The sequence below is a fragment of the Clinocottus analis genome, unplaced genomic scaffold, assembly GCF_023055335.1.
Source record: "Clinocottus analis isolate CAN_PGR_092001 unplaced genomic scaffold, fCliAna1.0.p SCAF_25, whole genome shotgun sequence".
NCBI lineage: Eukaryota > Metazoa > Chordata > Actinopteri > Perciformes > Cottidae > Clinocottus > Clinocottus analis.
This window is the reverse complement of record NW_027175987.1, coordinates 6,935,123-6,961,796: the sequence shown is the minus strand read 5'-3', so window position 1 is coordinate 6,961,796 and position 26,674 is coordinate 6,935,123. Positions and strand designations below refer to the sequence as shown.

General features: G+C 40.7%; 1 protein-coding gene across 2 annotated transcripts in view; it reads right to left on the bottom strand.

The window, feature by feature from the left end:
- The window catches only part of lpp (LIM domain containing preferred translocation partner in lipoma), a 144,615-nt gene that overhangs the window by 76,641 nt on the left and 41,300 nt on the right, over positions 1-26,674 (bottom strand). For both annotated transcript variants that reach the window (XM_068591496.1, XM_068591495.1), the window contains exon 4: positions 12,943-13,136. In XM_068591496.1, coding sequence (XP_068447597.1) covers positions 12,943-13,132 — 190 coding nt within the window. In that variant the 5' untranslated portion in view covers positions 13,133-13,136. The remainder of the gene's footprint in view (positions 1-12,942; positions 13,137-26,674) is intronic.

The window sequence follows — 26,674 nt, the reverse complement described above, 5'->3', positions numbered from 1 at the left end:
ATTATCACTCTCTTGAACTATAAAACCCAAGACATCGGAAGGATGATATGCCGTTATTCCAAAAGAGAGGAAGGTGGCCAAAGAGACGACGAAACGGAGCCTTGTCATCCCACGTCAACGGATTGACGCACACAATTGCAGCAATTTGGTTAACTAAGACGCACTAATCTGAGGCCAAGCGCAAGTTTTATGTCCCGCAGATTGGAAATGTAAATGCTGTGTTAAAAACGAGTCGGACTAGGTGTTTGTTCTGCCAGAAGAGGAGGAAACGAGCCAAGTGTGTAGTTCCGAAGTCCACGCTAATCCAAGGATTGCATCCAACCACATGTTTCAGACCGGATAAGGAGTTACTTGCCAAATTAAATTGTGATTTGGCTTCTTTTTGGCGCAGGACTCGCGACTGAATCATTCGACCATGTACTTCTAAGTACCAAACCAGACATGAGCTTTGCAAATTAAAGGCTTTTATGAGACGTAATGGGAATTTGTTCCAACGCTAAGACTTTGATGAGTCCTGTTCAGAAATTCCATTTGCTTTCCGTGGCTTTTATCTGTTTTCATTAGAATCTAATTGATGTCATCAATGTAGTTTATCCAAGGCAGCTGACCAAATTAATTAAGCGTGGATATTTTGCCTTGACAAAACAGCCCAGAGAAAAAGAAGAGGGAAAAAAAGAAAGGCGGAGTGATAATGCAGCATGGTTAAAATTGGACACATGTCTGCGTCTTGAGCATCACAGCATTTTAGAAATTGTGAGCATTGCATTAAAACATTCCCTTCGGGTGCTTGAGGGCCTCCGTGTGAATTGTTTATATAATAACCTTGTGGCCTCCGCTAAAACTCCAGAGTGCAACAGCTCCTCTAAACCCATGGGAGAGGAAATAAAATATGCCGCTCGACAACAAGTTCTCTGCCCCCGCCCTCCCTCCCCACCTCGCTCCAGCACAGATCCTCTCTGCCAGAGCGTATAAGTCACTTGTAACTCGTTGGCTTACGGAGAATTAAAACATTAACTTTCATGTACGTTTCCTCTCGAACATCGGAGATGTTTTGGATTTCTCATTTCAGGAAATGCGAGGGTTGTAAACGTTACAGAGAAGCATGTTTTATTGAAAAGGCCTTAAGAGTTCTGAATGTGGAACAGTGGAAAGCAAGACAATCTTTTAATAGAAGCATTTCTAATCAAGATGAGACACCACCGGCAGAAACACCGCTGTTTAATGCACAGGTGAATTTATAGATGTTGGGCTATTTGTCTTTCTAACTAGTGGAAATAAAACATCCAACATTCACATTTTGGTGTGTATGTATGCATAATTTGTGTCTATTAAATGTATGTCATTTTCCAATACACATTTCATTCCTGTCTATATACTGAAGGTTATTTTACTGAGGTTTGTTCATATATCATTCATAGCCTGATTTATAGAATATTCTATTCCTAAACATGGCAAAAATTGATTTTTTTTATGGCTGCTGGCAATATTTTTAAAGTGATATGAAACGAGATATCTAAAATCTCCTCTATATAAACCGTTGACTCCGATATGTCAACAAAATGACCAGAAATTCACAGTGTCTGGAAGTTTATGTTTTTATTAGGGCTGGGCAAAGTTGAAAAAAATTAACTGATCGCATGATTTTTCTGTGACTAATTGCGATTAATTGCATTATGCGCCAAATTCAATAATGAAGTAAAAAACTAGTGTATTGCAGCTTTTATTTGAAAGTAATGTTATCAGAACAATATAACAGCACTCTGGAGCAACAGCAAGTTAACATCCATACATATATAGTTTATAAATATTTTTTCCTTTTTTTTCTGAATAGGTACTGTTCAGTAGTAAGAGTCCCTGTGAGGGACAAACCACTCCTTCTTTGGTCCATGTTCAGTCTGTTGCTAAGCTTAAAGATGTTAAAGACCAGCAGTTGATTCACTTCATACAAAAGCAATAAGTGCTTTTCATATGTTTAGTTCAGTTCAGTTTTTCTTCCTCAGTGAGAAAAGTCCAGTCTGTGTTGGCTTGAACAAGTGCACTGATGTCTGGTTGAATGAGGTGGAGATGTGAAGGACAGCTGACAGTTATCAGCGGCAGCTTTGCGCATGCGCGATTAATGTTCAATCGTCTGGTAATGCTACGGAAGCGTAAGGGGGGGAACCTAAATTATTGCCTTCAAAGTAAAAGCCCCAAAAAAAAAACTTTTTTTTAAAATAAAAAAGTGCAGTTAACGCATGATCAAATAATTAATGGCGTTAATTGATTGAAAAGTTAACGCGATATTAAGGCGTTAACTTGCCCAGCCCTAGTTTTTATATATTTTTTAAACGTAACGCAAGTAATTAAGGTGAGTTTCATGGCTGTATTTCATATTCAATCAATTCAGTCTCTACTTAAGCAGGATGTGATGTGAAAGCTTATTTCAATAATGTAATATCGGACTCTATACATCTGTACATTTATATAATCAGGATTTTACTGGCTTCATCTGGCAAAATGTTAAAAAGGGTTGAACCTGTCTCTTCAGCACTGCTGGAACTCAAATTGCCAAAGCCAAAGAGGAGTGAGAACTCGCCCTTTGGACAGAGCAACTTGCACTGGACATGTGTACAAAGGTAAATAGCTCTGGCTGAACAATCTTCCCACCCAAAAAGCAATTACAGCTGCAACTTAAAGTTGCCCTGTGGAGTTTTCTTGTAAGCACACAAATTAATGTTTGCATTCAATGTTATTTACCAAAAATGTGCTTGCCTGTTGCACCATTTCTCTCTGAAGTGGTGCACAAACACATTACTCAATAGCACTACCAGTGGTCAAAAAGTACACAGGGTGGCTTCAATTGTCAATTCAATGCTTCTTCTCGTCACTTTTACCAACATTTATTTTTCTGTCATTATAAAAAGGAGGGAGATAGTGAAAATTGTGAAGATCTGCAGGGACTTTAAAAGATGACCTTTATTTAGATGTTAGGGTGAAAAAATAGACACGCACACAAAATAAGAAAGAAAACAACAAGCCTGTTTCAAACCAACCAATACGAGAACCCTCATTGGCTTCCCACCGATAAACACAAGTGTTTCATGGTGGGGAAACAACAACAGAGCCAGGGGCCCTCTCCAGCGGGGCTCGAACCCCAGCTCTTCGCTGTCGTCCACGTCCTTCCCTTCCCTTCCTCTGCGTTCATCCAGTGATTCTGCGGTTTCTAATGGATCTAAACTCAACAAGGGTTTGAGCGGTCGAGCACTTCCTGTTCTGCCGGTCGGCGAGCGGTCTCTGTGCCGTGAATGAAGCTGGCTCCATTTGTGGCAATACAGAGTTGAGGAGCGGAGCTCCAGAGCGCCAATGAGAGAAGCAGCGGGAAGAGCGACTTAATGCCACAACTCCCCTCCTCCTCCCCCACGTTTTTATTGAGCAATTGCTTTTAAGTGGCGTCGTTGTGAACAAGGAATCCTGATCAGTGATTAACGTTATTTGAGAGGACGTAAGAGGTATAATTGGTTATCGGGAACCAGAGCATTGCAAAGGGGTAGATGAAAGGGTGGGCGATGGATCCAGCTGTGACACTGAGACGAATATTAAACTTTGTCTCTCAAGTAAGTGACACATTTATAAACACTTCAAGTGCAGCATTTGACTAATGGCTGCCAACTCTGAGGGCGACGTTGCTAAGGATACGCATTATGCATTTTGTTGCAAAAGAGAAATACCAGTAGAGAAAAGTTGGGGGAAAAAAATGTTTTCTGCTCTGTGTTGAGGATTAGCGTATTCTGTGGGGGCTGAAGATTGAGCATATGTTTACAGATTTACATATGTACAATATTATCAGAGTTACACGTGTGTAAGCGCTGGCCATCTGGTCTTTAACGACTTAGGACAAACCGCCTTTTGCATAACGCACCCGGGGCGTTTTCGTGTTCGCAAGAGAAGGAGCCGGGGACATAAACCCGGAGAAACCTCAAACACAAGGGAGTTTTTGTCACATCACTGTAAAAACATGAAAAAATAGAAGAAAAATGTGTCCTTTTTTTCACTGTGTTTGGGCGCACGGAACATAAATTATCTCCCAGCATCTGAACTTGAGTTACCGCCGAAAGCTTTTCCTTTTTATAAGACTTCTCCAGTACTTGATTATTTTTTATATTCCCACCAACTTAATCGTTTCAAAAATAAGAGAAAATCACAGAAGTGGCTTTTACTTTATCCAGTAGCAAAAAATATATTTAAAAAATCTTTAATCCCTTCCGGACCAAACGGACAAAGTGTTTTAAGTCCTGGGTGTCGGTCTACAGGCTTTATCTCGACGCGGCCCATTCCAAGTGTGCTGCAGCGGAGGCTGAGCGCATTGTTTTGACGTAATTACGGAGCCGTTTTATTCCAGCTTCCGCTGGAGAAGAGTAGCTGAGCCCGGCTCTTAATTAGCATGAGACGCGAAGAGGGGTGATTTATGACTTCATTCGGCTTGGAGAGGGAAGGGAGGGATTTGAGCTCTTTGGAGATATACTTGTTTTTAAGTGTAAAGAGGCAGACCCAAATTGGCTTCTGTCGCTCTGAGGAGAATTCCCACGGGGGGGATAACATTCAGATCAGGAAGAATAGACGGATTATGTCTCTGTATAAAAGCGAAGACACAAATGCGAAGGATAGGTGAACCGTTTGAGAGCAGGCCTTATTTTGTATTATTCCATCCAAAAGCTTTAAAAACATGTAATGGGAACAGTTAGGGCCTTCAAATGTGATGTGAGGAAGGGTTCGCCCGATGACCGAGAGAGTGATTCATCAAAGACACAGATCTTTTTCTGTCATTCCCTGCAAACAAGAGGGAGAGGGAGAAAAGACGGTTCAAAGGTCACGGCAGATGGTGACTGCTCTGTAAACTCAGTTTTGTGACACAAAAACCTTCCAAGCAGCCTGTACTGTAAACCGACACTTGCTCTATGAGTGTGTGTTTGAGTGTGAGAGTATGTGTGCTAACAAGCCCTACATCCACTTTGAACTCTTATCTCATGACTTGATGAGCTAATAAAGGGACATACCCGAGAGGATATCCCGTGCTCACAAGTTCCACAGAGTAAATATTATGGTGATATTTAAACTCCGTCAGACTAAAACATAGTACTGCATTTTGCACCAGCAAAGAGAGAGACCACTCGGTTCATTACTGGGGACAAGAAATGTCAAGTTGCTTAGAATCTGTGTCACTATTATTTCATCATGATGATGATAATTTATTATTATATATGTTTCCACTGCAAAATGTATCACTCAGTATATATTTTGCTACAACTTTTGAAGTTGAAATGACATTTTAGTTCCAGACTTTTTTGCGAAGTAATTTTAATCCTGATATTGTACGTGATTTTCTCCATTTCGCAGGAAGACAATATGTGGAAACCGCGTCTTTGCAAGCTTTAAGCCGAGATGGTTACCATGGCAGCTGGTGACTGACATTAGAGTCAGCGTTGCTAGGCGACATGTTAGCTGTTAAAGAAGCACCTGTCCTTCAGAACATTAGATATTTGTCCTGTTCAGGGAACACGCTTCATTAAAAGTGGTTAGATTAGCTTGCTAACATTAACACTGATTCCCACCGGATGGTCAAGCTGCTGAGTCACTGTTAGCTTTCTCTTTCATTTGTCCATTTGTGCCTCTCATTGTGGCTGCAGAAGAACAGACACTGAAAAAAAAGAAGATACAAAGTAGTAGTTTCTGAAAACAAAGAAAGCTCAAACTTTGGAGCAAAGATTGAAAGAGTAACTTTCCGCACACTGCAGACAAAGCGCAACGAGAAGTTGAGGTGCGAGTTGTTGTATTCTTGCCGGCTCAGTGTGGCGGCCTGTGGGCTCCGTGGGGACACCGACACACTCATTGGTGGATTTCCTGCCAATTCTCATGGCAACACCCATGAGGGACTCTGACATAACAACCGGTAGTTAGTTTGCCTCTGGCCAGTCAGGCATGGAGGAATAAAAACCGCTTATGCACATGTTAGACACTTTTGAACTGCTCTAAGCAAACAATTAGCGTGTTTTCTGGTAACTTCAGCCCGTAAAGTTGGATCAAAAGCAACCCTTCTCGGATGTTTGTTTCCTCGCAAAAACTTATCAAGCTTCATGATCAACGGTGGACATCATGAGGCAAAACACCACGCTAATGTCACAAAAGGCCTTCAGTATTCTTCTTTTTTTATTGAAGGAAATCAGATTTGATTCATTAAGTTAGATAGATTTGTATCTCTTCATAATATAAATACATTCTGAAGGAGGCGGCTGGTGAGGACTCATTCCTGTGTGAATCTTTTTGTTTGTGGTGCTACACTCGCTGGTCACACCATATGAATATTTACATCTGCTTCACACAAGAAAAGAAAAGAAAAGAAGAAACAAATCCCCATTTAAACGCACGACTCAGATCATCAGATATTGCAGAAGCTGTTTAAAATGCTGGTTAGACAAAATAAAACAATGGTGCATCTCTCAATACATCCTGTCCTGTCCAAAAGGACCCAAAAGGAAAACAGAAACTGACTCCAGTTCGTTTCACGGACACGACCTCCGTCCTTGCCCCTCTGTTCTCTCGTGGGAGGAGTCCCCGAGAGCCCTGAGCCGACTCCAACCGGCCCCGACTGGAACCGTCGTAGAAAATGTTATGTTTGTGAACTGCAGCTCTCAACACCAACACGGCCACTATAACGCGACTGGTGTGTAATCTGTTTTCACAGTCGTACACTTCAACAGTTACAACCCTACAAATTGGAACTTCATGAAGGGAAACAAGTTGCTTTTAAAGTGACAAACATTATGGTGTGTAATTCATGGCTAAGGTTTGGTACCGAGAACTGGTGCTAATATTGCACCGGTTTCAAGACGTCCGGTACCTACCAGACGAAAACACAACGTGGATTTGGGTGCCTCCTTTGGGGACCTGAGCTGATTTAAATACTTTTTTTACACTACTCTGTAATGTTGAACAGTATACCAATACTCACAAGAAAGCGTGGTACTCGTACTTTTAAAACAATAGGATTTAGCATATTTTTATTATCGATACTTTTTTAAAATAGTGCTGATCAGAGCGCAGTTACTGCTCCGCTTCCTCTCATGTCATGCAGCGAGGCACATGGGGGCGGGGCTGCCAGCGCACACACACGCAGCGCGTTCACAGAGTGATAGCTGGGGAGACATGAGTGCAGGAGCTTTTGCCGTCCTCGGCCTGTTGGAACAAAGCTGTAGTCCAGAAAAGCTCTCCAGTTGATATTAATGATGACGTCTAGTCCAGTAAAGCAGCAGTTTGTAGAATCCAACCGTTTTTGAGTGGAGTTCTGTTGCAAACGCTCCCTATCAGGCCACCTTATGCTGGTCTATTCTTTTTTTTAAATATATATATATATATATATATATATATATATATATATATATATATATATATATATATATATATATATATACTTACATACATATATATATATACATATACAGTATAGTTTAGTTTAGTATAGTTTGAAGGGTTTGTATGTATTTATTTTTATAGTATATTTTAAACAGTTAATATTTTGCTCACATTGAAGAAAAACAATGGCCTTGGCAATAAAAAAGTATTGGTTCAGGCACCGTTTAGGCATCAGTATTGGAAAAACCCCAAACGATACCCATCCCTATTCATGGCATAATTCAAATGGGATCAAAAACAGACCTCCACTTTGCCAATGTACTGTAAGTCTATGGGGAGAATATTTTTAAGTGACGATTTTATAGAAGTCTATGAGTAAAGGACTTCTCTCTTGATGTATTCCCTCAGTAAACATAAACAAAAAAAGAAAGGTCCCTTTGTTGCAGAAGATTTCAAGCAAGGCCAGTGAATAGCATAATGCACAGGTGCTCCTGTTCTCTCCTCCGTCTGCCAATAACATGAAGGCTTTTTTTTTTGCTTGATGGTATAAAATGACTGACACACTGTTGTCAACGCACTGCAACCAAACTGAGCCTAACCTGCCTTAGAAAGCTAGTTTGTATTGCGATGTTATTGCAGTAGATTGCATTACCTCGTACACTTGTTCATAATATTTTGTCCACCTCTCCTGCAGAGAGCCGCAGAGCTGCTCCTGATCATAATCATCATCATCCCACAACCATTATCTGTGTGCTTTCCCACCCTTAAACTTGAACAGAAGACACACAGAAGAAGTTGAAATGCATCTGTGCAAAAAGCAATCACGAGTGACCTGCCGACAGCTCGTGTAGCGTCTGAGATCAACTTAAACCCTAAAATCTGTTGTAAGGAGTTCTGAGTGAAGGGTCAATGTCTGAGAACTATATGTCATCCACGTCCTCCTGCTGCGGGGCTTTAATCAGAACAAGTTCAACCTATAAAAAAATTAATAAATAAAAAAAAATGAAATAAATCTGAGGACAGACCCGCTAACCGTCTGCGGCGGCTTCTTTTGTCCGCACAATGAACACGGCTGCTCGCTGCAGCCCGACACCGGCCCCCGCCACACAAAGGGACAGCGAGGCGCTGTGCCAAATTGACTTGTCCCTAATTTTTATGCTAATCCTCAATATTCTTTTTTTTTTTTTTTTTTTACATCAGACGCTCCCCACACTTGATATAAAAGATATTAAATAAATAAACAGAGAGAGACCTAGATAATCTTGTTTTCCCCCAGTAAAGATGTCTTATCCTTTGACAAATGGAGATGTCTGCAGATGGCTTTGCATATTTGCGTGTTCAAAATGCTGACAACAACTAAATCACCAGTGTCATTATCAAATGTTAATGTTTTAATGAAAAATAATGCTGTGGCCCAAACGGCAGAACATTTAACCGCTTGAGTTTAACGACAGCACGCTGCCCTGTTAAGATATCTGCAAGAAGATAACGTCCTTTAAACAGCTGCCAGGTCTTTAAAACAGATATTAATTTGTGCTTCCTCCATATTCCCCTGTTTCTATAGTTGACCTCAACCAAATCTTTATTATGAAGACAAAATTCAGAGCAATGCCCAGTAGATGTAATTACTGTCACAGTCAATGTGAACAGCGTGAGAGATAATAGAGGACAGTGATGGAATAATGGAGGGAACGGAAAAGTGAGATGAAGTCACCGAGGTTATGAGATGTTAACAATGTGAACATTTGCATTACAACAATTACATCTTTTTCTAATGCAGCCCCACCCTCTTCATTAATCCTCTTAACCCCAGTCAATGATTCATTATGAAAAATAAGTCGGGTGTCTAGATTAAATGTTTTGTGAGCAAATTACAATGTGGAATTATAAGGTTTTAACGATGGAGTTAAATATTATATATTTTACATTTCCAAAAGAAAATCAAAGAATCTGTGAACGTGGTCAGAGAGTGATAATCAACACTAAAGAAGCCTTTTGTTTTAAAATGTCCGAACGCGCGCCAAAAGCGACCTTGTGTGCATTTCTGCACGTCAAATGAGGACTCAGCAACGGCGGTTTGGACAGAGCGAGCAAAAATCAAAACGCGAAGGATTTTTCTCCAGAGGGCGATATTTTATTAAAGAAATAAATGATGAATTAATAACGAGGATATTACAACTGTCACTTTCACTGGTTAATGTGTCAAACAACAGCAGTGGGTAGGTCTCCACTTCATGTAGATTTCATTTGTGGCTTTGATGGCCGGTTCGTGAGCTCTCGGAGCGTCACCAAAGATCCTCTCTGAGATAAGAGCGTCTGTGCAACAGTGTTTTTGTAGCCCATACAACGCCGACAGAGTGATACTTCTAACATCTAGCGAATCAAGAGATGTCAATTTTACATTGTCTAGTGAAACTTTCATTCACAGGAATAATATAAAAAGGTGAGGTATTCAGGGTTTGTATGTAAAAACACAAAGATGTCGTTTAATTTGCGTCAAATGAGACTTTTACAGCCTTTGGGCCTTAAGAGATCACAAGTTTTGTGTCTTCTGGGACACTAGAAATGGAGGTAATGTCGCTAGAATATTGTTTAATATATAAATACATACAACTGATAAAAAGCGTTTTTTTGTCACAATCATTGATCCTCGAGGGCTCCATGTATATACTTTCATTCTCGGCCAAGCCCAACGATGGACACCAAAGGCCAGATTGACAAAATGAACAGGTTGGCTTGATGTGTTTTTTTTTTCCCCCTTAGTGGGCAGAGCTGAAACGGGAGTCGTCGAAGAACATTTCTTACAAAACTAACATCTGGAGTACCAGACAGGTTCACAACTCAAACCACAAACCCCCACGGACTGCAGTGTTTTCAACCTGACAGTGTGTCACTGCTCGCTGAATTTCATAACTGTTTCCTGTGTTTTGGAAATCTGAAGGTTCTCTGGGGGGGTTTGAGGTTAAAGGTTTAGATAATAGTCACATTACAACACATGGACCAGATGGGGAGGTGGGACACATGTGGCATTGACTTCATAACAACTGGCTCACTGGAGGCTGGCACTGTGCACTCAAAGAGGATATACTTATTGATAGAAAAATTACTCAAATAAAATTGAAATGGTCGGATTATTGTGTTTCTTCGTTTAAACCTATCAAAAATTATAATTTATCCTTTTTTCAAAATCATATATTGAGATATCGTGACAAACCTTAAAATTAACGTAAATTAATACATTAAATTACCTTGTCTAAATTGATGTCAATCACTCAAATTTAAAAAAATTACAAATTTCTAAAAATATATTTCGCTTCGGTTTTTTTACGTCACACTTTACATTATCACTCGTTCAATGAGATTAACAAACATGGATATATTTATTCATCTTTTCGTTCATTTTGCACTTAAGTTTTGAGAAAGGGCTCAGTGTTTCCCGCAGCAGCTCAGTTTATTGAATTTTACCTTATCTTACTCTTTTATTCAAACAAACCATGAGCTCTCATGGGGGAGGCTAGAAAATAGCAGATTTTGCAAGGCTTCCTGGATACACAGATGACTGCAAACCGCAGTTCTTACACTGTATGTCTATTGGAAATTAGGCATGCAACAAGGCCTCTGTCACAATGCAAATATGGGAGTGTGCGTGTGAAGAAGACCTCCATAAAAAAAAATGCAATGGTTGCAAGGCCTCACAGTTCCCCCTGCCACGGAGGCTACAAAAGTAGAGTGACGACCGGTCATTAACAAAGTAGCTGCCACACACATGCTCGATCCATCCTTTGACACCAAAGACCCGAAAGAGTCTCAAAGCTGAAGTGAAGAGGCTGGTTTGAAACTAGACAGCCTGATGAATCCATTGGTACAATGTCATGCTGGCAAAATCACGCCGCAAAGTCTGTCTAAACTGGCTTTACAATATTAAAAAGGTCGCTTGATCTCTCATTTCAAGACATCTTTTGCAGATTATATGATAATCCCATGCCGTCTGGGGCAAAGAACATACAGTATAGACGTGTTATCTTTGCCTATTCTTAAAATTGTGTGTTTGAATATTTCTGCATACTGCGGTTCTTAATCAGTCTTGGAATTGCATAAATTGTGAGTGTAGAGCCGAGACCCCTGTGGATCCAACGAGCCCAATAGTACTCATGTTTGATGATGTTGCTTGTAGTTGCAGTTTTTTCAAACTTGACGTCACCCTACAAATCAACATGTTGTGACCTCTGTGAAACTCACAGCCTCATGACACTTGAAACCATAGCACCTGGAGCATTCAAAGCGCGTTTAGCCTTTCTAGGTATGTTTACAATGTGGTAAATAACTTCTAGGCAGCTTTTAGAAAGCTGCCATGAAAGATGCAGTTTTGCCAGAAAGATCCAAAAGTTTAAAATATCAAACCACAGTGCAGAGTCTCAATGTGGGATTTTGGATTTTTTTTTTTTTTTGATACTCAAGTGGTCAAAAATAATTTAATTCCGCACCAAGTTTTTGTAAGCAACAAATGGACAAATCAACCGAAATAACTTAGAGCATGGGAATGGCTATAAAAACCTCCATCATAAGGTTCTAGGCCTTCCACACTTTCGGGATTCAGGACGAGAGCAACCTGTTTTAAATGAATCTTCAGGCTCCTGGCTTTCATGCGATGTGTTCGACGACTTTGTGCCGTATGCCGTTGAACGGCTATCTTCCCCTAAAGATCGCTTATATCCACTAAAAATAGACAAGAGTCGAGTGTATGTGGGTCTCTGGGGTCTAGCAATCCGCTGTTCTGTTAAATGTGGAAACAAGGGCCAAAACTACAAACACAAGATCCATGTTGCAGTAATCTAGAATTACACTTCAATGAAAGGGTGGATGATCGGTGTTACCATAACAATAAAATGATCTGGCGCATCATTGAGTATGTTTCAGTGTCTCATTATGCTCCTGTTCTACATGATATACTGCTCCTCTGTTTTGCTCTGTTCATGGTCCAGATGCAGAATAATGTTGGCCGGCCGGAGTCACATCTTTTCATTAATGAGCTTTTAAGGGCCGTAAAAATGAATCATATTGTAACCGTGTAAACCAACACTAAGTAGCTCTGCTATCTGGGAAAATAAAGGGTGAATACATTATTTGTAATACTTAAACGAATAGCTTTCATGTTAATCTTTTTCTTCAATAGGTGTTTTGTCAGAGAAAGCTAACCAAAGCTCAGTAGCTGCTTTGAAAGGGAAATAGTTCGACAGTTAAAGTTGTTAAAACTGTAGACTGTGCGACTCCCCACAATCAATATGGTGACATTGCTTCTCAAGTTCACTTGTTCCTGAGGGAAACTGCAGAGTTCATTGTTGAGAAAAATGAATCATTTAAGCTGAAGTGGAACATGAAAGCGGAGTGACACAATAAATGGGAGAGGGCAACATAAGAAGTGCTTGATGTGAGTAAAGTCTGACAATAGTAATGTGACATACTGAAGATAAACTCCCGATTGCGAGGGGGGCTTCTAAAGGTTTAGTTGTAAATTGCTTGTGGTTAGCGATTTGCTGGTTTCTCGTGTGTGGTTACCTGCGTTGTCACAGAAGGCGGGCTCTCCCGCGTGTTTGTAAGGGTTGAATTTGGGCTTGGGGGCGACCACAGGCGCAAACTTCTTGGGTGCCTGTTGCTGCGAGACGGAGATGCTCGCGCTACCCAATGTGGTCTCCATCCTGGCGGCCACTTGTCCCGTCTGGTCATTGCTGTTCACCTGGTTCCACATGATTCTGAGGAGGAAAGATGAAAGTTACTTAAAACTGTGACTTCCAGGATGACATGAGGTCATGTGACAAGAAGACTGAAAAGCACGTGAGGAAACGTGAATCAAGTCAATTAATGAAAGAATGCAGCTCCTTACTGCCCAACTTAATTTATCTGACAGTAAGGTACTGCCAGGGAGGAACTGACAGCTGGAATGATACACAATCTGTCGAGAACTGTGCTCTCTCCAGGGAAAAGAAAAGCAGGAGGCCTCGTAAAAGTCAAAAAGGACTTCATACGTCAAACCGCAGCAGTCCTTGGAACAGGAATATTCAACTTTATCTGCAATATCCTAAAAATTATAATATTGATTAAAATAATACACTGATCCCATGTATTTTATATGCGCTTCAAACCATCTCGGTGACTCTATCGACAATTTCTGTCACTGCCCAAAACAAACGATTTGACGATCATTTTACAGAGACCCAGGTGTGACGAGGCATGGCGTCCATGCGAGTCTCGAGGCTTCCTCATCTTCACACAGCTAAGGCTTCCTCTCTCCAGAACAGGACACGAGTCTCTCAAAATACAAAAAAAGAAGAGAACCGGTCCTACGCATCCAGGAAGAGGCTCTCGAGTCCTGCCCCTCTCTGGCAGGACGACGCGTCACATGTCGGTTGAGGAGAAACATCGTGAGGGCTTGAACACACAGTGTCCAACTCAAAGTTATGAGAAGGAACGCTCGTTGATAATAGCCCCCTACTGGCAATTTGAAAGAATGCAGGTTTCGGCGCATTGGCTTCACTTTTCACACCCGGAGTAACCGCCTGTATTTGGCCGGTGACAATTTTTTAAACATTTTAAAAAAGGCATATTGTGTGTTAAATTACCATTTTATTTCATCAATTATCATGCTGCAAGATCCTGGTGACTTTTAAAAACAAAATAACAAAAACACCATTTTAACTTCTTTTTTAATAAAAATGAGAATGATGAGGTAGAAAATGATGTAATCGTTTCCTCTGATATCGATATATTTGTGTATAACATTGGAGGGGGTTGTCCACCGTCTCCACGTCGATGCGTGTGCGTGATTCAAGTCCACAGTACTTCCTGTATTTCAACTATTGAGTCAGATTATTAAAGCAGCTGGTAATGTTATTTTGCGATACGCTGCGTGTTCTGACATGTGTCCAATTTAATTAAAGTATCAAAGAGGAGAAGAAACCACTTTGAACTCTGAACCTTTTTTATATTTCTTACTTACATTGTTTTCTTGCAACGAGAACAACAGATCTAAAAAAGTGATGTGTGAGACAAAGAGCGGCAGAAACAACAAAGTGTTCTCAAACCAAAAAGACTTCATTACAGACAGGATCGAAAAATGACCGGTGATGTTGTGTTGATGCAACCGTCAATCTATAAGTGCGTGCGCGGTTTGTTTTTTGACATTTTATTAATTGATCTTTGTTGTGTTATTTCTATTGGAACACTTCATCAAGGTGCCGCCATTATTGATAGCCAACCAACATAATGACTTTTATCATTATTATTTATTATATTGTATTTGTGCATGAGTACGGCCATAATACAGTTACAGTGGAAACAACAGAGTCAAAGACTTTGCCGTGGCTGAGGACACAAACATCCAGTATTTCACCATCGCATTCTGAAATCACTTGAAATATTTGAACTATTTATACGCTGTGCTTTTCCCCCATCCTTCTTTTTTGTTTGTGTTTGTTGTGCTGTGTTCTGATGTTTTTATGCTGTTTATTATCCTCGGTCTGACTGATACAGGGTTTACATTCTTTCTCCGGAGCACAGGAGGGAAAAAAAAAGCCCACGCACAATCATCTTTTAATATCTGCTGAAATCCCTGCTCCTCCTGCCGTCTGAATGGTTCTTACTTTTGATATCCCCCCCCCCCCAACCCTCCTCACCCCCCTTCCTGCTCTTAATGCTGCGATTCAGACATGCTGGTATCTCACACCCACCTGTCCTTTCAATGCAAATGCTTTCATTTCTAGACGCTCAAATGGCTAACAAAATAAAAGATGAATTAAAAAAGGAGGCGACAAAAAAGAAGGGAGAAATGATCTTAGGATGTGTGAACAAGATTCAATGGGCGACACGTTGAATGGGAAATGTCGGTTTCAGTGTGTGGTTACATTTTTTTTGATGATGGCAAATAATTCACACCGGGGTGTCACTTTATGTATCCTCGGCCTTAAAGTGCACATTAGAATCAGTTTTTCTTCAAAAACATGACTATTGTTGGGAACACTGCAAAAGCCAACAAGCACCAATGACCTCAGTTTACAACCAGCATCGTGATCCATGGACTCGTGTTAATGACGGCTTCTAATTGCTTTCCCCCCCCATTTGACTTCAAATTTTTAATAAATCTACTTTCTAATGGAGAAATGGTCCCAATTCAAATTTATTGACATGTTTGTGGTTTGGAAGGAATGCAATAAAATCCTTTAAAAAAGAAAATTAAAAAAAATACCGAACAAGGACATTATATATGAAAGAAAAATGTTGCTGTGGAGGTTTGAAAAAGTGTTGAAATTTCACGCACCACAATCATGGTGTTGAGGTGGAGGTAGAAGCCTCAACAGGAGAGATCCTAAAAACCAGCAACTTTCTGCATGATCAGACAAATACCACAATGGCTAAGTAGAAATATACTATATTATACATTATAGGACATGCCTAGTGGCATTCAATATTTTCCGTATTGTTGCCAGACTCCATAAAAGGGTGGAGACATACAATAAATTAGCCCGTCTATCTGACTTCATAAAACAGCAGGGCACTGTAGTTTCAGCATTTTTTCAAGTTTAAGGCCCAACAAGAATCAGCCTCAGCTTTATGTAATCACCTCATTTCAGCTCTGTCCTTTAACATGACAGATGCACAAGTAAAAAAAAAATTCAAAAACATTGCAAGGGCCTTTAATTCTCATATTGTTCTCTACTTATTCAAATTCTACTTAAAATTAGTCAGGTTTTGCTGGCTTTCGATAAACAAATTTCGATTGTCACAAATACTGCGAGGCAGCTTTTTTTATTTTACAGAAACAAAGCTTTCACTTGTGACGCTGTTAGAGAATTTGACTATTTAATTATTTTACCAAAAATCAGCAGGAAGTCCTGCAGGACGTTGAGAATATGGTCATGAAATTCCATTCACATGATATTGATGCGTCCACTTGGCTGGCCGCTAGCGTGTTTGCGTTCACACATTATCTCTAAGAAGCAGCCGGATAAGCTGAGAAGATGCACTCTGTAAATAATAATAATGCTGTAAAACATCCCCATTCAAACACTTTGGAACCGCTCGAACTGTGAATAAATAGTTTTATTCCCACATGTAGAACGTTTGTCTCTCATAGCTCTCAACTGTTGTGATGCTTCTCGTACCAACCAACAGAAAACGCGGTCATGTGACTGATTTCCTGTTTGATTTTGGCCCAACTTTGAACTAACGCTCTTTTCTGGTGAAAGGTCCGGCTCCGTCTGTAAATCATTAATAGCTGCAAACGAAACAATGGGCTCGACACGAGACCGCCGTCATGTACTGCATCTTGCTTCACATTTAGGAACTCCGGCAAGGGCCGGAGACCAGCATGCAGCTGTGACGGCTGACAGGACAGTTCATCGGCCCATCACGGTCACAACTTGGGAGTTTCCACTTCTCCCCACTGGTTGTCTTATGACTCTGGGAGGAAACCAAAGCCAGCAGAGGAAGCCAACAACAAACAACTCCAACGTATGTGTGGAACCTCTGCTGCAAACATCCCGAGTCAACAGACGTGGCCTGGCTGCGGGACGCTTCTCCAGACCTTTGTCCTGCGCTGGCACGGCCTAACATCGTGATGAGACGCAACATGACATGCTTTTATGCTTATTTAACTTTGACTTAGTGTTCTGTGATCTCCTGCTACTTAATGAGATGAATTATGCATTTGCTTACCGCTCGTCTGTATCAGCTTTGATGTGTTCAGTGATAATGAAAAAGAAAAAAAAAACTTAAAGTCCCTCCTTCGTGAAAATGACGTGAACACGAGAAGGCATGTACAAAAACACACAGAACGGATTGAAAAAAAATATTGAAGGCATATGGCACAGGTCGAAAGTGCGCAGTCTAAAAAAAAATATTTAAAAGGGCTGCATCCGTATTGAAGCCTCATGAAAGAAAAGTCAATTGTGATTGCCGGGGCGAGCTGTGACACCGTGTTTAACAGTTTGCTTTATGGTGGCACGGCAGTCAGGCTGCCTTCTCACAGCTGTTCCGCTGCACTTTTACAGCTGTCATTGAAGAACTGCTGCAGGTGTTTCTGCTGCATTAATCTTTCATATCCACCAAGGAGTCTATCAAACAAAAACCATCCAAAGAGGACCACAGAGAGTACAGAATTCAAACACTAAATGGCAGGGTTCAGAGATTTTTTTGGGGAGGGGGGAATAACATGCTTTCTAGTAAAATCTTCTCAATCGCATGTTGAAAACATACACAGAACTGCAGAACTTATTCTGCCAACAAAAAAGCTTCAACAACTTCTTTTTTTGGCTTTGTTTTTTTAACATAGACAAACATCTATGGGTGATTGATTCCGGTTACAGCAGCAGACACAGAAGTGTTTTAACCCTCTGAAAATAAAACACCAGTAACAGATGAACAGTAAGTAAATATGCTGAATCATGTATTTCAGAAACCTTTTTTAAATTTGTTTAAATTCACTCTACATCAATCAATTAATTAGATGCTCGAACACAAAAGGAGAACAAAAAAAATCAGGTATCTGTGTAGCTGGATTTTTCACTTTTAATTAATTAATTTTTTTATATGGCTCTGGCTGGTTTCTACAACGCTACCAATGCAAGCTTTACGTTAAAGCTAAGCATCTGAAACTAAACTGGTGAGCACTGTAGTTTTCAGCAAACCCATCTTAACCAAGAGAAAATGGGGCATTTCTTGGGGTACTATTTTCAGCAGCGAATTAATACGCATTCGGTGCTCTGGCGTGTTTGTCGACAACAATGGAGCTCTATGGCACGGAGCAAGAAGATATAGCAGGCTTTGATTTAAACACAATAATTTCTAGTGGGATCACTTTATTGTTGTATTTGGTCTTTTCATGGGATTTGCTGACAAATAAGAAATATATAGAATAACACCGGACTCAAAGACCAAAAAATGGTCCATCTGCTGGTTTGCTTTACACAGAAGCACAAAACAAGAGATTGCAAATTAAATTGAGCAAATGTCCTTATCTGCTCTCTGTGTGTCTCTCTGTGTGTGTGTCTCTCTGTGTGTGTCTGTCTCTCTGTGTGTGTCTGTCTCTCTGTCTCTCTGTGTGTGTCTGTCTCTCTGTGTGTGTCTGTCTCTCTGTGTGTGTCTGTCTCTCTGTGTGTGTCTGTCTCTCTGTGTGTGTCTGTCTCTCTCTCTCTCTCTCTCTCTCTCTCTCTCTCTCTCTCTCTCTCTCTCTCTCTCTCTCTCTCTCTCTCTCTCTCTCTCTCTCTCTCTCTCTCTCTCTCTCTCTCTCTCTATATATTCAAGGGTTTCCAATGCAGTCTATAATATCATCAGTGTTCCTATATAGAGCGTATTCACCCCCGTGACCACATCAAGCTTTGGCGGCCATGTTGGGGTCCATGCACAGCATTGTTTTGCTGTGTTTTATGCCGCTCTTCTTAAGAAATGACCATTAAATCCTGAAGGAGACACAATTTCAGTTCAAAACGGTGTGTCTTGTGATTATTGTACTGTGCCTTATTGTTGGATGTGGGACTGATGATTCAGAATATGGGTTTATCAGCTCAACAAGACAGGCTTGTACTTCAACTTGTCCAGCTTTCAAATAATGCATCTAACTTACTTCGGTTTCAGTCGCGTATGAGCATTAGGACTGTTCTCATGTGTTTCTGTTGATACATCGGGTTGTGGGCACGTTTCCATTGACACACTCTCGTCAATAATCTCCTTTTGCTTTTTCGCCGAGCGAAAATCAATGTCTTACACTTGCGCAAAAGGAACTGTAGATGGAAACTTGGGAGGAAGCCATGAACATGGCAACTGTCGGGCGATGTCTTCCTTTACTTAGTGATTCATTTCAAGGTAAAATAAAACACTGGCTACATGGAAACAGCTCTCAGCACGGCCAGACAAACAGTCACTGCTGGTCCCCCTGAGTGAGCGCTGGAAGCGGCTTCATCCAAACACTTATCCTGGAGCCGGAGACAGCTGTGTGCGACTACGGATTGTAGTATGAACCCAGACACGGGGCGCTGGATGTTCCGACATTGTTTTATTGGTGGTATTTACACAACAAGCATAACGCAGACATAGTTGTTAATGTCCCGTGGTCGATATCCGAAATGAAAACTGTTTTACAGGAACGTGACCGGGCTACGTGACGATAGTAACTAGGGGTAACGGGACTCAAGCCGCGCTGGCTTTCCACCGCAACTGGTTGCGGAAAAACGAAAAACGAGTTAACCACCTAACGTGTCGAGCGAGTAAAAACTGGGAAACAAGCGTTACGCTTTTGGTGTGAATTCAGCATAAGCCTGCAGACTTTTGTACGCCTTGAAACCTTCATGTGTGTAAAAACTTGTCTCCAGTACGCAAAATCAATAGCAAAACCCATTGACTGCCACCAGCAGCAGGCTAACTAGGTGGACCCCAAGATGGCGCGATTGAGATGATGACGTCACGTGAATACGCTCTATTTTAAAAAATGTAAAAGGGAAATAAGATTTTAATTCTAATTATACTGCTTTTCTTCCACCTTGTGCTTTGTCCCATGAGTGGAGTTCAGTTAAAACTACACAGGTGCTGGTTCACTAGGCACCGATCAAAACATCACTTCAAAAAGACACTGCAGAGATGAATATGGAGATACACTCTGGCTGGCAGGTTCTTCATACCAAATAGAAGGGTGGGAGGCATCTGGGATTAGCACTCACGGTTTGTGACGCAACGTGCGGAGGGTCGGCCATGCGGATGAAAACGCTTTAAAAATTAAAGGTTCCCATCTGCAAGAGGTTGCTGCCGAGCCTTCCCAGCGTCGATCTCGCTCGGCTTCAGACGGCTGGTTGAATGGCTGAACAGGTTAATGCAACATTACACAAACAAGAGCTCGCTGGCCGCGCTCGGAAGCCGCGGAAGAGCAAAGAGTTCAAGTGGTCATTATGAATCTTGACATGTTTTGTGCAAAAGGGGTAAATATTTGAAAGTGCCCGGAAGTCTGACACCACGCTGATGTGTCGACGTATTATTAATAATAGCAAAAGGCTGTTTTGGACCTCTTTCAAGTGATACATTTTTTATAGTGGAAGTGCAACGGCGGCGTCAGGGCATCGGAGGACTGGGCAAGTCAAACATCATGTTCTGAAACATAACCACTGCAAACAGCACAGCGACACGGAGAGGTCACCACAACGTCAACGGACAAGCAGAGAACAGGGATTTATTTTTGCTTCCTGATGCTGCTAATCTGTTTCTACTGCATTTCAATGGTCTTTCATTTATTTAATCATTAAAAAATACAATTAATGAAATATATTGATGTGGTCAGAGTAATGGAATAGGTCAATGTTACATGGCTAACATGTGCCATTTTACTGACATTATCTGTACCTTTACCAACAGTTTTGTATCACACAATGACCTACATATAATCCAAATTAGGATTTAGGTGCACGTGAATGTGAGAAAGTATCAGATTTAACTTCTTTATCCCTTTAATACAGGAATTATGTGTGTGTAACTACAGGACAGTAATGTCTTACTTGCCTCATCACTATAGAACATGTAAGGTATGGCTTAAGTAAAGTGAAACATCTCTGTTAAATCCAACACAGTGAGAGGTCTTGGTAAATCCCCAGAGGGATAAAAAAAAATTTTTAAAAAGAGGACAAATTAAAAAAAAAATTGGTACACATCCAGACAAGATTTTTGCATATCTTTTCATCCCACATTATTAATTAATGTGTCAGGCTACGGTCAGAGCCAGTACCACTCAATTGTCGAAACATTTTAGGAAGCAAATGCCAGACTGCTGTCTCTTCTTTCTAACAAAACGTTTGCAGCTGGAAAAAAATTGAATCTGTTATTTGTGTTCTTGAAATATAAATACATTTTTTTGGCTGAATGACGCTTTAGAATAAAAACTTGGTATTAGCGAGTTTTTTTGGAAGGTTGCAACTGCCGGTTATTTTCGTTACTCATTAAAGTGCCCAACATTTGATCAATTAAAAAAAGTCCTCTTTAGCGTATTTGACCATTAGTAACACTGTGCTGTTAAAAGCTGGTTTTACGCTGTTCCACTGAAGAAGATTCAACATGTTTCAGACAGCAGACACGCATGCCATTTATTTTGTATAGTTAAACTGAACAATTTCTCAAGGCTCCTAAAATGTAAGAAAACAGCCAGAAAACAATTATGTCCACGGTGATGTCTTTAAATGTCTTGTTCTGTCCGACAAATAATTTTTTTTTAAAAACACTGAAATTCAGCTTACAATAATATAAATCAGAGAAAATCCTCACAATTGAGAACGTTGGCAGCAGAGAATTGTTGTCCTTTCCGCTTGAAAAAGGATTAAAATGACTGCGAAATTATGGACAATTACAGATAAAAATGAAACGGCAAAACAGCTGCCATTTCTTTTTCCGTCAATTGAATCTTCTCTGTCACTTCTGTCATCTCCAGTTTGTGTGATTGAATTTAAATTAAAGTGATTCTATTAATATGTAATTCACGAAGCACACATTGGCTCGTATGCTGAATACTAGGAGAATACAGTGTTATTCACATTTCTATGAGCACTTACACTAGTACTCAAATAGATTTCACAAAGGTCCTGGTTAGACGAACTGTTCATTAGAAGACCTTTTCAGAGGGCATTTGTAGGCCATATCATTTTTTGTCATGTCAACAGTCACTAAACTGCAACTATAATCAAGGGAAGAAGCGGAGAGGTCACAAAGAAGTGAAACCAGTGACTAGTCACAGAAAGTCTGATAGAGTGTGGAGGAGAGTGTGTCTATGCCGAGAAGAAAAGAAAAAGCTTTTCTGGGGTCTTGATAAATCACAGTGGAGCGTCTAACACCAACAACAGTCGGTCCTGTTTCAACACTCCCAACTCGCAGTCACTCGCTGTAAGTCAATCCCCACGCCAGCATTGGCCACTTAACACAAACCGGCCGTGACAACAAAGAGGTGCGAAAGCTAGCAGGCAAAATCACCTTTGTGTTGCGTCAAAGCGAGTGTGCTCAGAGCTGTGTGAAGAAGAGGGTCTCAATCACAACTCATCGTGTCTACACTCAGACCGTAACTCGACGAGAGAGAGCGCGCGTGGGGGGGCGGGGGGGGGAGGTCTGACTCCAAGTTTGACAACAAGTGTTCCCTCGAGAGGAGAGCACTAACTTGTTGGGCCGGTTTGCTGTGGCAGACATCAACGGTTACTCTTCTCCTTCAACACAGTGGCCACTTTGTCACAATACGTTATCAGCGGCATCAATTGCTTCCGCTGTAAACTGTGTGCCAGTTTTAATTTGCAAATAAATAGACATCATCATTGACGTCATTGGAGGCCGTCTTCTAAAACACTCTATTAAGTTAAAAGGCAGGAGTGAGACCTGTTTGCACAAGGAGCCATCACACAGCCAGCATAAAGCCCCTCATAATTAGGCGAATTACACAGAGGGATAATATGAAGGTTAATCGAATGATAAACATTGCAAATAGCGATTTGTTTTCCCCATTAGCTATTGTGAGGACCCAACCCGTTGATAACCATTACAAATGGGATTTGGAGCTGTGACTACTACAAAGGGTAAAGAAACACCCCCTCCACCACCTCCTCGAGCAAAGCGGGGGCGGGAGGGGAGGGGATGAAAAGGTAGCTGCACTGCTTTCATTTGACTGTAAATTCTCAAGTTGACAATAGCTTGGAGGTGTGAAACCGCTCGGCTCCCGAACGTCTGAGCGTGTAGATGTATTACAGGAGGTCAGTGACACGGCCATTAAAAACTCTTTGCTGGAGATATGATTTGACACCGTCATGGACCTATGAGTCTCTCATTTCATTCAGTGTCCCACTCTTTTTATGCGTTTGTTACAAACAAGCATGTGTATGAATGCATGTGTGCGTAGATGGATCACTGAATGGCCCAGGGGTCCAAAGGTTCAGGGGCCCCGGGGGAGCACAAAGACTGGAAGCGACAAAGAGACACAAGATGAACATCAAAGAGGCTACAAATAAACATTAGGAAAACTAAGAGATGCAAAATGGCCACAAAGTACACCAAATAACTATAAATGGACAACAAAGGGCCAAAAACAGACACTAAAACAAATCAATGTTTTGGTTTTTGCATGATGTAAAAAATACAGACAATGCAAGTTGTCTAAAAGCAACTTAGGTGATCTACATCAGTCACAGATATCAAACAGTTATTGTCTGTCATCGGCTACAGATGGAGCAGAACCTTCGGTTCCTGTCATAGTTCAGACCTCTTGGTGCCAGACGAGCTGGTTCATAATTTGAGATCCTCAGGCTGGTAGAGGTATTTCATCTGTTCCTGTGTGCGTGTGCATGAGTCTGTGTGTTATTCCTACAATCATTTATAATAGCGGTTCTCTCCATGGCAAGCGTACACTCACAAACCTTCTTGGCTTCTTCAACAGCCTCCAGCACCTTGATTTTTTTGGCTGTCATCGTGTCTAAAGTTTTGGGGGTTTTGTTTTCTGTCTGAGCTAATAAACTGAATCTGCTGTAACATTCACACACACAAAGAGACTCAGAGAAAGTTTGAAGGGTCAAAATAATTACTGACAAAAAAGTTTGCTGTTTGAATATGCTCTCTACACTTCTTCTGTGCCACAAAAGTGTCATCGTTAATTTTGGGCACAAAAAAAAGAATTACATACCTGCATCATTTATAAAAGACACCACTTATTCCCCCAAATAATAGCTTTGTTTGTCAAAGTAACACCTTAAAAACTTCCAAACAAGAGTTGCAGGACTCCTCTGCACGGCTGCTGAGTAGTTTACTAGAGTTGATGGCCTTTGCTCCCTAATGACAGAAGCACAACTTTTCTGTAAATATGTGAATCTGACGTTAATGCTGACTGACAGCTCGTATTGGCTTGGGATGTATCAAATAGAATCGGGTGGCTTGCATGACTGGAGTATGTGCTCCTTGATACTGCAAGTGGTAAGATGCAACGTCTCAGGAGTTTTATCTTATCTGAGTCTCAGGAGGTTGCTGACTGACAGCTGTAAATATATCTCAACGCAACCTTAACCATCTCCCGTGTACCTCTGTGGTAGATGGCACACTTGGAAAAATAAAAAATAATAATATTTGCATCAACAATAAGCAAAGAAAGAATCTGTATATTTCACACTTTCAGCGAATCAAAAGCAAACGTCAGGACGATCCAGCTTCTCTTGATTGTGACGGGTGAAGTTCTGCTAGAGGAACATGTGGGCAAGGATGCACGAGTAGCACACCAACACATTTACACCCTCCATAAAATATATACATTTTACTTGAACTAACAACTACGTTTACATGTGAAATGAGGGGTTTTCCTATTTCAGTTTTAAACTCTCTTTCATTGTGGCACTGTCATAAGTCATAAGTGGTGACGTGTTTGTGAAAAATGATTGGTTGTTTTACAGTTGCTCCATGTAGGATTTAAATTACGATCATCTATATTTTTTTATAATTTATTTAATGGATTAGCTTAGGACACAATCACTCCTGTACAAATGTTTCAATAGTTTGCTGATAGTAATCAAGTGGCCTGACTACTGTGTTCATTTATTTGTTATTGTATTTGTACAGCTACAATAAGCAATATTGTATATGCAGCACTGTTTTATAATTTTGCTCAGTACGGTATACAGTAATCCAAAAAGCATTTGAAACAGTCAATACAGTTCAGTAAATTGTGAAGCGATCCATTACTTTATATCCATGTAATTAACATACAAATGTCAATTAGATGTTATTCTGCATCAAAAATAATAATTATCCGCTGATAGTAATTAAATTGAGCCCTACCGCAGGTTTCAGTTGTCATTTTACTAAACATTATGTGTTATGTGTCATTTTATATATGACATGGGCCGTGTCTACTACCGCGCACTTGCGCACTTCGAGCACTGACTTTCAGTGCTTAGTGCGCCACACTGACAAAACCAGCAGAATTCAGTGCACTGAAAGTACCCGGATGACGCACTGCAAACGGTCAAAAAATGTAGTGTAAAGCGATGGACACTACTCGCACTGAACGGGCGCCATCTTGGCTACGTAGCGGAAGAGGAGGAGCCATTTCGCCAGTTTTTTATTAATTTATTTATATCCTCCTGCCGCGATTGTGGAGGTGTCGCAGTTTCCACATGGGTTGGAGAAAGGGGAACACAAGGGACAAAAAAAGGGTGAGAAGTGCGTTCATTTTGTCTGTTTTAGTTTCGCGGGTATCGCAAGCAGATTTGCGGACGTCACTTGCGGCTTAATTTTCGCGGGTGCCGCGAACAGATTTGCGTCCGTCACTTCCGCCAATTGGTTAACGTAAGTGTTCCATTTGATACAGCGATTATCAGCGACACAGTGCACTACATATGTTAGGGCACTGTGTTATAGTGCACTGTATCGCAGTGTACTTTGTAAAGTGTTCGGTAGTAGACACAGCCAGAGTGTGTTGCTCACTTCTTGAGGAAGGTGTTTTTTTTTTTTTTTCAATGTTGGGAGTCCTGTTTTCACTTTGTGTGTGCATAAGGCCCCATGCATTGTGAAGTCATCATCGTCCTGTTGTTGAAGAACACGTCGCAGATATTTTCTTCGGAACTTCCTCAAGAACAAAAAGTCTTGGCTAATGAGACCCGTTTCTGGCATGCTGATGCTAGGCAGGTACGATGTGTTGGTGTAGCACGCTAACATGCAAACATGTGCAGAGCAAAGGCTGATGGGTATGCCATGAGGTCTGCATGTATTTAGATTTAGACAAATCAACTCATGACTTGAACGCCAAACATGTTTTAGTTTATTGTTGGCATATTGGAACAAGAAATTGCAGTACAAATGCTAGGGGTAGTTTGTCCCCATGAGAGCCGTGAAGTTGATTTTTTTTTATTCTTATTTTCATGTAGAGCACTACACCCTCTATTTTACTAACAATTGTTAAATAGTTAAATTTAAGGAGTCCTTATCAAAAATATTTTCTCGATGTGAGCGATGCGCTCCTAAATTGTTTTGATGAAGAAGATTAGCTTTTTCAAAAATGTGCTTTAATCGTTGCTTGAATAGAACTAGAAAGAGAGAATTCAATATGTCGATATCTGCCAAAGAAGTCCTTTAAATGTTGAGTTATTGTACAAGATAGCATTAATCCTTTTACATAACAGATAAAATGCAAAGAAAACAATTAAAAGACTTTATTTTCCTTTTGATAGTTTAAAGTTCTCCTCTATTAAAGTCTTTGGTCAACTGCCTTTTAAAACATTTTAAAAAAGACAACATTGGCTTACATCTT